We start from the raw sequence: 16,639 nt of genomic DNA on the forward strand, positions 1-16,639 counted from the left end.
GAATCATTAAGGTTGGAAAAGACCTCTAAGATCTAAGGGCAGATACAATCCCAGTCTGAAGTGGTAGCTTCAAAACCTTCCTCCTGACTGTGTCACATCCTGTGGGGTGTATGTTGTGCCAGTCAGGATGAACAGGGGGGGTGTTACCCAAGTGAAAAAGCTCTGCCCAGTCCAAATTACTAGGCACAGCCTATGGCAATCTTGGTGGTGGGAGCTTCTTCCCACCTTCCTCTGCCTGCTGCTTTGAGCAGAAGCTTTTAGTGTAGATCAAACAGGACTTTAATGCCTTTTTTTTTTCCTTGACTGGTTTGTTTGCTGAAATTGATAAATTGCTTAGGCTGGTGCACATCTGTTGAGCTTCCTGTATATCTAATAATAGAGTGATATCAAAATGGAATCGAATGGAATGCATTAATTAAAATAAAGTACTTTCTCCAGTGTTGAAAACCACAGATAACAAAGGCATACTCCTCTGTATTGGCTTTGTGTGTTCTTGGAGACAAAACACTGCTCTAGAGAGTATAGTCTAACACAAACCACGATGGATACAACAGGATGCTATAAAAAAATAGAGATCTACTTCTGTTTTTTCTGGTCAATTACAGTAACAAACTAAATTAGAGTCTAATAATAGACTAAATAGTAGTAGACTAAACTAACTAAACTGTATGGTAGGTCACGGAGAGGGAGAGTTTTGAAAAGAGACCTAAGGAAGTGCATGAGTTTTGTGTTAGAGTTTATGGAGAAGTCTCTAGGCAGCATGAGAGGTGTAGGAGATATGAAGAGTATCTGGAGACACAAAGGAGTTTCCTTCAAAAACAGATAAACTGATGTGGGACATTAGATCCCAAAGTTAGAGGTGGAACTTGTATTGCTGCCTGTAGGTGCCTGGAATGAGGACGGGGGTGAGGCAGGTTGTGGAAAGCTTTAGGAGTGAGGTTGGTCTGATGGGATGTGGGTCTGGGTACCTGCCAGAGATGTGCGTGGAAAGATGGGGAAGCAAATATTGCAGTAGTTCATATAGGTAGAATGAGGAGGAGGAGGACTTGACAAGAACAGTAGAAAGCTCTTGATATAAGTAATGGTAGGATTAAAACTTTAAAATTTAGATAGTTATTTGTAGAGATGAATAAGAGAGACTTTTTTAGGTACACTATATAAAGAAACTAGATGTGGAAACCAAAGAGATTACGAAGCCAAAGTCACACACCAGCAGAAATCTGCCAGCTCAGCAACCACCTTCCTCTTGTCGTTCCTGATGCAAATCAGACTTTCCATCTACCATCTCCACACAGCAACAAAGATCATCTTGTCTGAGCCCAAATGCCAATAAGCATTGGAATCAAGAGATAATTTATCTTTTCTGTGCTTTCCAGTGATCTGCCTGCAGCCACGGGTGACACTGTCTACACAAAAGGCAGGTGTTGCAGTCTGAATAGTCTTACTCACTGCTTCATGCTCACATACAAGCCTTAACTATTTGAAGAAAAAAAACCCCAAGCAAACCAAAACAACACTACAGCCAGTGCCTGAACTCTCCTTGCCAGGAGTATTAGCCCAGTGATCAGTGGCAGGGTCCTGGGACATTACACATACCTATGTAGAGGTCAGAATTTGAAGTGAGGTCTCACTTCAGGCTTGCAAGAATCCATCTGTAAAAAAGACCCATTTGCTGCATTACCTTATGAACAGAGCTGATGCCAGATCACTAGTTTTTGAACTACTGCACTAAAGAAACTTACTTAAGGTTTCCAGTTTCTTTCTAAGGTAGTCTTATAACTTTTATTGCAAGTTTTTAACAGATTTTTAGAAGTTTTAGGAATGCAAGGTGAAAAAAATATTTTTTTAATTCAGAAATATGTTTTTCTCACCTATTCTCACATATTACAGAACTAACTCCATTTCTGTGCTGCATACAAAATGAAAAATTTTGCAGCTTTGCCACATTGTTACTCTGCTGTGGATACTAACCCAAAGTAGTTAATGTCAGTATTTCATAACTTATGAATCTTATTAGTGGCTTGATTATGCATCTTAATGCTTCTTGCAAGAAGCTGGGGGTTATTAATTCTAGTAAATAAAGCTTAACTTCCATACCCAGAAATCTGCAGGCTTGGGCAGCTATACAAAACTGAATTAATTTTAAAAATATATTTCTGTGTATAGGGCTTTCACTAGCAAAAAAAATCTGTCACAACTATTTCACTAACCTTTATTTCTAGTGTTGTGTATTCAAAACATTTAATGCACACTTCAGATAGTATTTGTGAGTAATAAAAAGTGTGTATTTCAGTCATTTTACATTTATTGTGTACGTGAACCCAAGTCTTGTTTGTTTTTTTTTTTTTTTTTCCCTATCCACTAAAGAGACTGTTTAATTTTAAGATCTGTTTTAAGAGTATAGTGTATTAGCATGGTACTGGTCTTATTTTCCTCCTGCCTCTCTAAATGGAAAAGCCATGGTCACATACTTGTAACCATGAAGTGAACAGTGGTTGCCATTTGGTCATGTCTGCTAGCTGAGGTCCCTGGCCAAGTGACACATACATGTGGTGTTCCCTCTCTGAATCTGGTCAGCTGGATCAATGCAAAAGACAGTATATGTTAATGCTTATAAGGGTTGTGTGATGCAGATTAATGTTTATAAGGATAAATGCCCTGAAGTTCTGGAGGGGATGAAAATGTAGTCCCAAAACTATCACAGATGGAAAGCATTAAACAAATTGTTTAAACTGTGCAATCATCTGATTAGGGAGAAATTGCTGTTCTGCTCTAAAACAACTGCTGTGCAGGCATTTTAAAGATACAGTGGTGTGTACTATGGAGAGTTAGGAAACAGTTTAAATAAATTTTCATAGATCGTGAACTAAATTCTGCTAAAGAGCTGACTTTCCACTCTCTTATCACAGTTGCAGGTAATAAATTTGAATTCTATAACCAAGAAAAAGACAGATATATGAATGATTTCTAGCAGCTTCTCTAAAAAAGACACGTCTTACAAGTTTGTATCTGTTTCTAATTAAGTTTATAAACACTTAGAATCATCAGAATGCATATTTCTAAATCCAGTGTGATCCCTGAGCATACAAAATACTTGAACAATGAAGATGGTGCCAATAAGGTGTAGCCAGGCAAATTTTTCCCTCCTTTCTTACTGTGTTTGGATTAAATTGGAATGACTGCCATGGTCTTTAGCCTCATATGCAAAAATATGCTCAAATATTCCAGTGCTTCTGTAATAAAAATATGTTATTAACTTAATTTGTGGGTCCTAAACAGCTGAAACTGCATAAAATGGCTTGTGGGTTAGAAGTTACACTTGACCCATCAGTTCTGCAATGGATTCTCCCAAAACAATGGATCTCAAAGGCAGAATGGTCTTCAAAATGGGATTTGAAGTACGGTCATATTAGGAACTCCATTTTGCATTGTTCTAGCAAATCTGAAACTCTACTAAATATCTGTGATTTAAAAGTTTGGATTTATTGATGCTCTAAACACATATGTGCTTCTGACATATGTGTAGCAGAGTAAACCTATGTCCTTCAAAGAAGGACCATTGTCATAATGTAGTTCATGAAACATTTGGCTTGGACTGCAAAAATTCCCCCAAATCAGTTTTAATCCAAAATGACCATCATAGAGGTTGTGTAACAGACAGATGTATTTTGAAATGACATAATTTTTTGAGGTCTTTGCTTGATAAATGAAGATATCCTGGCACATTTTTCTTCTTCTCACATTGCAGAGTTGAAACTTAGATAGCTCTGTGCTCAAGATACTCCTTCAACATTTGAATGTTGTGAGATTTGATTCTCTGGCAGAATAATTTAGCTATTTTTTTTTTTTTTTATGATAGGACCAGAAGTGAACTCATTAGTTGGTGAAGATTCAGGGGAATGTGGGGCGGGGCAAGGGCTGTCAAATATTTTTCTTCTCACATTGCAGAGTTGAAACTTAGATAGCTCTGTGCTCAAGATACTCCTTCAACATTTGAATGTTGTGAGATTTGATTCTCTGGCAGAATAATTTAGCTATTTTTTTTTTTTTTTATGATAGGACCAGAAGTGAACTCATTAGTTGGTGAAGATTCAGGGGAATGTGGGGCGGGGCAAGGGCTGTCAAATCTTGTAAGAATCATTTCCCCTGCTCAGAAGGTGTCAGAAACACAAGAGCAGAAATCAAAAACTAAATATCGTGGGATGAGTGGAGCAAATCGTGCAGATTTATTTCATGCCGAGGATAACTACTAGCATGTGGGATTAGTTTCAAAATGTGATAAAAGTTAAAAGCTGTAACGAGGTGCAGATCCAGAGCAGCTGGGGGAGTGACACCACAGGCATGGCCTGAGTCCCAGCGCAGCCACCACGGAACTTTCTCCAGGGTCAGACCTTTTGGAACCATCCTCGGTGCCTCACAGCATGTTTACTCTCTGCTCTGGTGGCGTCATCCCAACTCTGCACATGCAACATGATTGGATTCCATGTGCTAATTAATTCAGCCAGTAAATTGATTGCTGTAATTTGATTGATTTAGCTGATAAGCTACTGCCAATTGCTTCAATTTTGCCTGTTTCATGGAAACGCGTGCGTTTGGAATTCTCAGCTTCACTCTTTTATGTTTTTTCCTCTTTCTCACATATCAAACCTTAATGAGGAATTTGCTTTGCCCTTCTTTTTGAAAGATCCTCGTGTTGCTTTCTGCCATTTGCACTTCTATGCACTTCAAATACTTTCATAAATAGTATTTAACTCTTACCCTTTCAGGCTTTTTCCTGTTTCCGTACCAGTTTTTGGAGCTGTAGCTCCCTAAAGCTTCACCCTGTAAATTTGTCTTTCATACTGTCTTTTATTCTAACCTGGCAGTGCTGGATTTAACAGTTGGACTCAGTGATCCTAAAGGTCTCTTCTAACCAAAACTGTGGTTCTGTGATGCTATTCCATTGGTTTTAGTGTTGTTGTAGGCTTGGGGCTCAGTATTCCATTTTGCTGCTGGCTTGGAGTGTCATTAAAAACTGTGATAAAAAGTCCCTGGAAGCCTGGTTGAAAATGGAACTGTCTCCTGGAAAGCCTTCTTCTGAAAGTCTGAAGTCCTCATTGGTTCCTCTTCACTATCAGCTGACTTGGGGTCAGTTCCATGGGAAGATTTTGCTTTGGAAAAAGAAACAAAGCTGCCAGCATTTTTTATTCTTGCATAAATGTGATGGGAATATATTTATAAAATAGAATTTTTGAAAGCATCCAGAACTGCAGAAAATCCCTTTATTTTATATATATTCCCATCTCTGACACAAACAAAAAATTTAATTGCCTGGAAGCAAAATTATAATCTAGAGGGTGGTGATGGCCTATTAAAGTTACAAAGTGTGTTTTCTTAATTTGTTTGTGCAATGAAGAAATGACTCTAAAATATGTAAAATGAGGCAATAGCAATATTCTTCCATTGTTAGCCCTTGTAAAATTAATTTTGCATGAAAAATAGTCTGAAATGCTTTTGCATGTCTTAAATGTCAGCTTTGCAATCAGTGGAAGTTGCAGAAATTCAGATACTTGGACTGTTAGGATTTGCCACAGGCATGAAGATCAGGACGTTGTTTTAGGCACTGTGCATGTGACAAAACTTAAAACTGCCTCATTAGTGGCACTTTGTAGTTAGAAAGTGGTCTTACTGGAGTTGAGTTTGTCTTCTTGGGTAAATCTTACTAAATTACAAGGTATTTTAGCTACCTGTTGAAATGAAAATACAGTTTATGTAGTGTTTCTGGTTTTTCTTATGCAAAATATGCTGAGGAAATAGATGGAGTAAGCTGTTCTGTTTGAGATCTCAGTGTAGTTACTAAAGTTCTACTAGAGTTAGTAATGAGGTAAGCTTGTGTTTGTCTACAAAAATATTTATTCATCTTTTTCATGAGAAATGAATGAGATACTTCATTCATCCCTAACAGGAAATGTTTGTCTGGGAGTTGCTTTCCATCCCTCATCTTTTCTATTTAAGACACATCCCTCATTTCGTGTTCTCAACCTTTAATCCACAGATTTAATGGCATGTTTAATGTGTCTTTCCCAGCACTGAGTTAGTCACTTTTGATGATGATGTTCCTGAGTTGATGGGTACCTTGCTAAACTCTCTGGAAAGATGCATGTGCAGTTTTAATTCCCTGTTGGCAAGTAAGGAGTTACCTTCATGTGTTGTTGTTCCAAGTGCTCGTTGGGTTTTCCCATGATTTTCCCTTCATCTCGAAGAGAAATGAGCAGCTCAAAATATTGAACATTCCTGTATTGTTCTGAATAACTCAGATAATTTGAGGATCAGAAAAACTCAGCTAGCAAAGGTTCTGAGAAGCACTGAAGTGACCACCTGCAGGGCCATGCAAAGAACCAGTATTTGAGTGTCCATGGATTTAAAACCAAGCTGTACCTGCTGCAGTCCTGCTTCTGGTCCTATTTAAACTGAAGGCATAACTGAGCATTGGCTAGATGACCAAAAAAAGTATTTAAAACAAGAAAAAAAGACCAGAAAAAGCTACAAAAGCCTCTTGGGTATACAGTTAATACTCTTCATTGGCAACTCACATTCTCATTTCTTGTATCTGAAGTCATTCAAGAATAGTGTTAGAGACACAACTTCAAAAGAATTGACTAGTGCATTTTGTCTTCTGGAAGAGCATCTAAAAGTGAATTAATTACCTTTGTCAACCTGCCATCTACTAGATTATATTTTTTTTGTTTTGTTTTTGTTTTAGTGTCTTGACTTTGGAGGCAGTGCATTCAGTTTTCAGATGGGGAGTTGTTCAGTCTCATTTAACTAAGATTTTTCCCAGCTACTAATAGTGGTTTTTTTTTAATAGAGCATCTCTGAAAAGTCCTTGAAGAAAGATCAGTATCATTTCCATCTAACCCTTCGGTAGCCATTCCTCAGTCACCATATTTCAGGATAATAAATTGAGGTAGTTAGATTGATAGTAATACATGAGAGCTCCTCATAAAGAAACGGGGAATTTTATACATATTGTTTTATGTGCATCTCTTTCAAATGTGTCCAAACCAGCAGGCCATACTTGGATTTTAGTGGCAGGCAACACAGTCAAAGGGTTGGATTTTGCAGGTAAGCCAGGAGCCTTGGCAGGTTGCTGTGAATTACAGCTGAAAACGAGAACTGCTCTGGATTGCTGTATTCCCAGGAAATGTTTTCCATTGGCCCCTATTCATGTTTACTACTAGAATAATAAGAGTCCCAACACAATGAGTTATTGTTTCCGCGTGGCACAGCAGGGTTAGTGGGTTTTGAATGCGTTTTGTCAAGTGATTAGGCTGCTTGCTTCTCAAGATTGAATTGCAAATCATAAACCAGTTGTATGATTTCGGGCACAAAGCCCAAAAGTTTTGTTCAGATGTCTTTAGGATTTACCCTTGTTGCAGCTTCCTGTCTTTACCCATTTTAAGGTTCCCTTTAAGTTATGCTTGTAAAACTGTAATCCATCTGTCTTCATGTTTTAGGGATCGTTGATAAGGTGTTTTTTCCCCCTTAGAAACATCCTCTTTTTAACAATGATTTCAAAAGTTCCTATTTTTTTTCTCAGAGCAACTGCAGAGAGTTGGGTGATTGAGAATATCCTGAGCATTTTACTGTGCTTCCTTTGTGACTTGTGCTTTCTGCTTTTAATTAAGAATTCTTTTCATTGATTTTTTTTTTTGTTATTGTTATTTATGCGTCATTTTAACTCTACTCTTATTTTGGTTTGAGTTATTATTTTTATACCCCAAGGCATACTTGTCTTTTATGTTTCTTAATGTATGAGTCTAGTATGGAAGACACAGTATGAGAAAAAACACATTTCAACTCACTGTTTTATATAAATATTACTATTAATGGGTATTGTTTGTCTTGTCTCTGTGTATTGTCTGCTTTGTGTTTGAGGAAGACTTACTATGCTTTGCTGGTGAACAAAAAGAATGCTTTAAATTGAGCAAGAAATGAGCTTAAATTCAAAGGTCAGATACATTAGACTTCTGACTGAGGTGCAAACATTTTCTATTTCCAGTAATTAATATCTCCTATATTTCAGTCATAAAATTGGGAAAGTTAATTTGTTTCTTCCTTTGAAAGCGTCTTTGTTTTAAAATCATTGATCATTAACTGTGATGAGGTCATGTGAACCAGATGTAGCTTTTCTTTAAAAAATATTCAACAAGGCTGTAGTGTTATTCAAATAGATGAACATCACCACAGTGTAACCAGCGAGGGATGGGTGCTTCTTTTGATGATTTTTACACCTAGTTTGAAAGCTCGGGTATCATGAACCTTTTTAACTCCTTGTTAAGTTGAGTTTTAAACCTGTTATTTTACTTTGATTTGGAAAGTGTGAACACTGCGTTCCTCTTAAAAAATGATGCAAGTCTTCAGTGCTTAAAGTCAAAAATTGAAAACCGAGAACAACTTGAAACACACCCAAAATCCAATCATACCCTTGGGCAGTGAGTCTGAAAATACAGCAGCTGTCAATTGTTAATCTTTCTACCTTTTTTTTTTTTCCTGTGGATTTAATGATTAGGAGTAAAAATATTTTTTGCTGACATTCCATTTTTAAACGAAATGGAAACTAATTTATAATGTGAATTATTTACGTGGGAGTTGCCTTCAAAGACGGCTTTCAGAGTCAACCACAGATTTCAGTTAATGGCACAGTTTTTAAATATCATCATTTTGAATTAGGACTTGTTCTATGCCTGTTTCCTTCCTTTTTTCCACTGTTCCATCTTGCTATGGACAAAATATAAATCCAGGTTCTCTGTGTAGCATGGGTGCAGAAGCACAAAGTGAATATGGCCAAATACTTTGTTTTTCAGGTTGTTTTAGCAGGAGTGCCATATTTCTTTCTGAATTAGAAGTACCAGACCTAGTAAAGCTTCTTATTAATTCTGAATTCATTCTGTGCAGAAAATATAAGAAATATTTTCTTGTGACTGTGAGTTTTTTTGAAAATTGGCAGGTTTCCTTTTTCTTATTTAAAAATTAAAGAAGTCAATAGATTTGTCACTTATTTTAATTATTTCTTCACTTATGTATCCTGTAAATGGGAAAATGTGGTTTAAAAGAATAAAGTCAGCATGCTTGCATGTCTAGATTATACCCCTTAGAAATTTTAAAATGTCATGTTTGTGAGGAGTATATTAAAGGGCACGAGGAAAGAGATATCATTGACTTTGAACCCCTCGCACACTGAGGAAGACCTGTACAGAACACAGCCACTGCAGGCTGTCTTTCCAAACCACTACTGATCAAAAACAGCTTTACCCAAAGAAACCACCACCCAAAAGCTGGATTAGTAGTCGTTGGCTACAAAAGCCTTTGAACCATCAGAGTTTTTTCAAGGTGATGTTGGCTCCAAGCCTATGTAGAACTGTGTCTCAGCTGTATGGCTTTGCACATGCTTACCCAGCTTGCTGACCAGATGGAGCTGTTTCTCACTTCAGCTTATATTAGGTAATAATAATAAAGATTAATGCACTTGGAGAAGAAAAATATTTGGATATCAGCTTCCCCAAATAATTTTATAAAAATGTGAATCAGTTCCTACACTGTGAGATGCAAATCAGAACACGAAACTTTGAATTTCTCTGTCTAATCACACCAATGCCCATTTTGTTCTTATGATGAATACAGATGATAAAATAATTCCCTCTTCTTTCATGCTGGTATAAAAGTATCAGCATTTGAAACTCATGTTTTGGTTTCGGGAGGGAACTTGCCGTTTTGGGGGAAGTTGGTTTGGGTTGGGCAAGGAAATAAAACCTGAATTGTGCAGGAGTGTGTCAGGCTTCCTGCTCTTCACATTCTTCTTGTCCCTCGAGTATAAAAGCATTTCTGGGGCTGATTGCTGGATGAAGCTGCCTTTGAAGACCACTGCTGTTACTCACTCCGTGTCGCTCAGCAGCCTTGCCAGTGCTTTTGATGAAGGTTCACATGGGTAGCAGGGCCAAGAAATCAAACCAGTGTCTGCCTGACATCTGCCAAGACAAACCATGCTGTAGAGGGTCTTTAGATCACTTCTGCTCGTTACTTTGTTCTTTAATGATATCTAGCTACTTATCCAATGTGCTCTGTTATTTCAGAAGAGAAATCCTCCATGTCTGAACTGCATTTAATAGTGATATGGGGGTGGGGACAGAGAATTTTAACACCTTTTTGCTATCTTTGTCATTATTTTATATGATCACAGTGGCAAGGTTGAATTATATATGAAATCTCTCCTGTATTCAGGTTCCCAAAGACAAATGCTATATAAATAATATACTAGTTTAAGAGTATAAAGGAGAAGAGAAAGAAGTGACAATCTATTCAAAAAGAATTCAGCTGTATTTTTAGCTCTGAAACTTACAGGATGATAGTTTTGTAAAGAAAGACAGTTGGCATCCACAGTTGCTCCATTTCCTAAAATGACAGGTACTTTCAACCTACAGAATGGGTGTTTCTGAAATTTAGGGAGTTTATGCCTCTGCCATCCAAACTATATTGATAGATGTAGCTGAATTAAGGGATAAAAACCTTTTATGATTTAGATGGGAAGTGGCAGTGTCTGTTCTGTAGACTACAATTTATCAACAGCTCCATGAGAAGATAATCTTCACAAAGGCAAAGTCCCAAGAGTTCAAATGGACATGAGCAGTGCTGTACCTCCTCCCAGTACCATTTCTGATAGAGCTTTTGTTAAAGTACTGTTGCTTTGTTAAAAGAACTGCTTCTACCAAATCCAGTCTTTCTAAGTGATAAAATATGTTCCAAGACCCAGTGATATTTGCTTAGATGAACAAAATGTGGACTTACAGGAGGAGGTTTTCTACAATATATGAAGAAGCAACACCATGTGAGCTGTGTGGCATCCTTGAAACTGTGGTGTACCAGATCTGGTCTTAGTCATTCAGGACTGAACTAGCTTTAGAAAGTTAACTGCCTATAAATTTTAACTCGATGAGGCATCCAATAATTGTACACTTGCAAAAGAAATTTTGTCTTCAAACCCATGCTTTTATCTTTTTGAGGGTTATATAAATTAATGCACCAACTGCTTGTGGGGTGAAGCAGAGGTTAGTGGGAGACTGGAGAGATGTAAAATGAGAAAGTGTGAGGAGGAAAAAATAAGGGTTTTTTGTAGATTTTTAATGTTAACAATACCTCATTCAGTAATTACAGTAGTGATTAAAGTTGCCCTAAGACATAGTTCCACTATCTGATCAGTCTGGGCCTTTGAGAAGTGGAAGTCACTAACAGAAATTGCTTCAATAAAGAATGGAAATAGTACTTATTTTTTAAAAATCAGAAAAATTTCTCTATAATTTAATGTAGCGTATGATCTCATTTTGGATTGGGATTGCTCCTGTATCCCAACATCAGTCATGCAGAGGAGGCCTGTTAGAATTCAGCTGGCACCTTCTTAAATAGAAAGCAAATTTTATCATGTGCCACTCAGCAGGAGCAGATATTTGGTTTTTCTTTTTGGGAGGGTAATTTCTTTGTTAGCATGAGCCCAAGCTGCTTTTGTTTTCCATTAAATTCTTTTAAATCTGTTCTGCTTAGGTTTAAATCATGAATAAAGGGTGTACTTTGCTGAATTCATATGGTGTTGCCTCCAGAGCACTAGCAATTGGAAGGTGGTTGATTTTTAAATTACTGATTTGTTATTATGGTGAAAGAAGCTCCTATTTGCCTTCTCTAAAAGCTTAACCTGAGATTATTTCTCTGATACTTAACAATTCAGTAAAAGTTTTCTTTTTCAGATAGAGTTTAAATTATATATATTGAAGTACTTTTACAGCAGTTATTTTTACCATTAATGTTTTTAGTTTGGAAAAATGTTCACTGAAACAGGTAATCTTTGCAGACATGTGGACTGTCATTTTTCTCCCTTTCAAACCTTATTTGAGGAATCCAGAATAAACCTTGAGGTGTAGAACAAATATATATTCAAACATACATTCGTAAGACCAAACATATCTGGCTTTAAACTTTTCCTGATGATAAACTCATTACCAGGTCTTTATATATAAAGTTAACGCAGAAAACTCCCTGTGTTAAACTTAAAATATGTCTGAAGTATTTGTATTACAGGGTTTTTTTTGAGTGTTTGTTATAAACCTGTTCCACAGTCCAAGAAAGGACTGGTCTACAGCATGGTTTGACCAGCCTTGATTCTGCCCAGAAAACACTTGGCTTAATAAATTTGCTAGAGATCTGGGTAGTAATAAAAGTTTCATAGAGGTAAAGCTTTATGTTATGAGTATGTTATGAGTATGGTATGAGTAGAGCTAGAGCCAGCATGGGCCTGATTGCAAGGAGGGTAGTGCAAGAGTGGAGTAAGGGTATAAATGCTGAGCAACAAGAACAGAATTCAGCCAAGCCAGTGAAGCTTTCATGAAACTGAAGGTACAGTAGCTTGGGTTACTGGAAGAAATTGAATCTGGGGCCAGGAAGACTACAAGCCAAGAGATGAACTCATCCAGAGTGTCAGGCTTCAGCAGTATTCACAAGCAATGAGTATCAAGCAGGGAGTTGGTGGCTTTGAGAAATGGCTTTGAAAGTGCTTTTGGCATGAGATTAGGAAGGATCCACTTGACCTAAATCCATTTTAGAACACGAACTTAGAGTCAGCCTGGAGGTGCAGTAAATATAAACTTTACAATTCAACAAGTTAAAATAACTTTGCACTTGTGTCACCTCCAGAAGCTAAACTTGCATGTTTTTCCTTGGTGCACTTGGGGAAGGGAGAAGGATGTAATACAAGAGGCAGTAAGGCTGGTAGTAAAAACAACCTGCTGAGATATCAGAAAGGTGTTGGCCACACATCAAAAACCTACTGGATTTCAAAGAGAGGGAAAGCCATAAAGTGTTTTTGACTTGGTGTTTATCTAAAGCAATTGCCAGCAATAATTAGTGGAGAATGCAATCTTAGCAAGTACTATTCAGGTTTTCTTGCTTCAAACCACGTTTTCCTAGTTAAGTCTTAGGAACTACGTTGTGCTTTCATGTCAGGAATCAAAACATAGCTAAAATAATGAAGTCATTCTAAACTTTGCAAAGCAGGCTTTGTGATGTTTCACATACTAAATTCAGGCAACCAGCAGAAAAATGTCTATAAGCCATTCTTGGGGATGAATGGGGCAAGTTTTTAAGAATATCTTGCAAAGAAAAGCATTTGATGACCTCCTTTGTCTTTATTAAAGCATAAAGAAGGCCCAAAAGGGAGCATTAAGCTTTTCCATAGTAAGGGCTGCATCTGAACAGAGATTTGTCTTATAGATTTCTTCAGATTTCCAGCCAAGTGGTTTAGCTTATCTGTGATAAGTCTAGTGAGCAGATAAAGGAATAAAAAAAAAAAACCCCAAACCTAGGACAGGATTTGGTGTTGAGTTTGCTTCCCAGAGCTGGTGCCATATCATCTGCACTTTGGATCTATTGCCATTTGTGGAACTTGCTAAAAAAGTTCTACCTCTGTTTCTTCTCTTATAAATAAAACCTCTCTTTGGCCATGAAGCAGCTGTTTGGACTACCTGCTTTTCCACAACAGCTGCTGTGATTTTTGAGTCAACCAAAGATCAGCAGAAGGCTTCTTTCTGGGTGCTGTAGGCAGGGAATGGTACAGAGTGGATATCATTCAGACCCTGTTCCAGGAGCCTTAAATGTTCTAAATGAAGCAAGTACATTAACATATAGCATATTTTAATTTGTGGCAGATTGATGCAGGGCATAATGCTAAGCAATCCTACTTGCTTGTGCTGTCTCTTTGGTCAGAGTAATGTCCTGAAGCTGAAAAAAGGTGGAGACTTTGCATAGTTTATTCACCCCCAAATGCTGACCTTCCAGTGAGCAGCTCTTCTCTCTTGCTATTTGAATTTGTATGGTTCCATTCTCAAACTCATATTTCAGATTCTGTTTGACATTGATGGCTTTTTAATCCTGAAGTTCAGGAAAAGATTTCTTTTTCCAGTATTTTGTAATAATTTTATTAATATATCCTGCAATTTGTGGCGTGCTCTCTCCCTTTCTTTAAAGAGTTTTCTGGCACCATGGAGCCACCTTTTCTGATATGCAGCAGCTATGTGACAGTATGCAGCTGTAGCAGCATCAGCTGGTTTCATAAAGATAAGGAAGTCTTAACTTGTTCAATGATGCTCTTCTGAGTACAATTCTGGTTAAATTAAGTCACAAGGGATCTTTAGATGAGGTTAGTAAGATTTAACTATGGTTTGTGTAGATCTGAAAGCTTGAGAAATTGTTTTATAGCTGGTGCAGCTTGCCCTGATAACTCCATCTGTGGGTCTGCAGAGCTTGGGGGTCAGACTCGAAGTAAGGGCATGTGTTTAACTTCATTCTAGAGAAACTCGGAAATCAGAATAAATGAGGAAAAAAAGATGGGAGCTGAAGGGCCAGGGGGTTTCATCTCGGAAAGTGGTTTATTACTTATTGCTTACCTAAGGCAAATGGTCTGGGGGCTTCTTGCTGGTTTTAATACACTTCACAATGGGGAGAAAGGAGTGCTCTGTGCTGGTGGGTTTTGTAAGCAGTGTGGTAATTAAGTGCAATATGGCAATAACAACAAGCCTCTTCTGGTTGGTTGTGTTTGAAAGTATTTCCCAGATAGAGTTTCAGTTCTGGCAGTGGGCTCCAGCAAGCATCGAATGAACATGAAGGTTAAAATACAGCAGTAGAGGTATTTCCAGAAATGCTGTGTATCAGCCTTAGAAATGTGTGATGCATGATTTGTTCCTACACACCACCAGTACAGTTCCTTTGCAAGGTAGGTTTTGTTTTCAGCCATGATCCAAGAAGACTGCTCTGTACATCAGCTCAGCTTTCATCTGCAGATTAGTTTTATTGCTTGGTACAGTTTTCATTATGCATATTGAAGTTGGTTGCATAAATTAAGATCACACGGAAAATATAACTTAATTTTTTGTGTGTTTTCTGATTGCCTTTGCAGTTGATGAAGGTCGTGTGAAGGAGCTGGGCAGAGTGAGGGTACTTCACAAGAGAACCGTGATGCCTTACAGCGTGTATAAGGAAAGAAGGAAGGGGCCAAGTGATGAAGCCAGCGTTCAGCAGTATGCCAGCTTGGTTGGACAGGCCTGTTCAGAGAGGATGTTGTTGTTCAGAAGTTGAAGGATCATTAAATGGCATTTGGATGGCACTACGTTTTCTTGCACTGCCACTGGATGATATGTACTGTAGTTGTGTGTGGGTATGCCTCTCAAATAGCAGTATACAGGTATATATCTAGGTTTGTGTGAATACATGGTACTGTGTTTAAAGGCCAACTCCAATAAAACTTACAATACAACAAGGCTTGAGCAATATAGGTTTAGAAAAACATGCTTGCAATATATTTTAATTAAGTAGTCCTAGCCTTTCTATGCATTTTGAATAATTCAAAGCATCTAAGCAAAATGAAAAACAGGTGTCTTTTTTTTGTAGAGACAAAGGTTTGACTAAATCTAGAATAACAATAATTAAATGACAAATGTTTTTAAATAGCACCTTGGATATCTGTCATTAAAAATTGCCATGACATTTGTGCTCTCATTAGTATGCTCCTAAAACTCTTGCAAGGGAATTGAAATGTGCTGTTACTTTCTAAATCTGGCACGGTTTAGTTTTATTTTGATAATATCTATAAGAACAGGAAGAAATTATTTTCACTGCACATTCTTCAGTTGTTTAAAGCAGTAGGTTAGTGTCTGAGGTCCGAGTGAATGTAGGAGTTGGTAGCAGATTCTCAGTGGCAGGGGATGCAGTGCTTTGGAAAATTTACCCCTTTAGAGATGAGACAGAATAGTTGCACTATGAATATACCAAAGATGCACAGCCGAGTGGCACGGTGGGTTTTTGGTATAAGCCTTATCCTTCATCTCAAAAGAGTGGATTCTTAACGCACATCACTAACGTCACACAGAGCTTGGGAGGTTTGTCCTGTGGTTCTTCAGTGAGCATTTCAGAACTGTGCTGAAAAAAAAAGACATGAGGTACCACTGCTGCGTTTTGTGGCAATTTTTTTCCTGCAGAATTGTATGGGAAGAGTTAAATACCATATTCCTGTGCTTTTACTGACTTGTTTATGCTGCAGCAGCTCACGGGTTAACGTCTCTAAGAACATTTCAGTAAATACTTCTGTTGGAAACACAGGAAATTGTGATGCTTAATGAAAGCACTTTATTATCTGATCTATGAACGTTGTCATGAGTAGTCTGTGTCCCTGCCACGTCACATCAGTAATGTGAATTTTGGGAAGTAACACTGTTATGTAAGTCAGTCATGTATTACAACATCGTAACTAGACTGGTGCATTTGTGTTTCTTATCTTCTTGGGTAACAGGAGCTGGTATTTACCTTGAATCAACTTGACATTTCCTGGTAACTTCTGAAGAAAAATCCTTGCTCAACACTATCCATGTAGGTGTTTTTCTCCAGAAAGGAACCAATTTCAATTTTACCCCTGAGGTTATCATTCCTGGGCTTGACTTAGGTTTAAACTCTTGGCCTATAATATTAACCATTGATTTTTATGTGGAACAGACGTAAGAATTTTGGAATTCAAGTGCATTGCAGCTTTAACTTTTTTCCCATATCTGTTTTATCAGTGTTATACATG

The 16,639-nt window shown here is 37.6% G+C and overlaps 1 protein-coding gene across 1 annotated transcript in view; it reads left to right on the forward strand.

Annotated features, from left to right (window-relative positions):
• The window catches only part of ATE1 (arginyltransferase 1), a 79,928-nt gene extending 64,775 nt beyond the window's left edge, over positions 1–15,153 (forward strand). The window contains exon 10 of the mRNA XM_008941609.1: positions 14,975–15,153. Within this exon, the coding sequence (XP_008939857.1) occupies positions 14,975–15,153 (179 nt within the window). The remainder of the gene's footprint in view (positions 1–14,974) is intronic.
• The last annotated feature ends 1,486 nt before the right edge of the window (positions 15,154–16,639 follow it).

The sequence above is a fragment of the Merops nubicus genome, unplaced genomic scaffold (assembly GCF_000691845.1).
Source record: "Merops nubicus isolate BGI_N331 unplaced genomic scaffold, ASM69184v1 scaffold326, whole genome shotgun sequence".
Classification (NCBI taxonomy): Eukaryota; Metazoa; Chordata; class Aves; order Coraciiformes; family Meropidae; genus Merops; species Merops nubicus.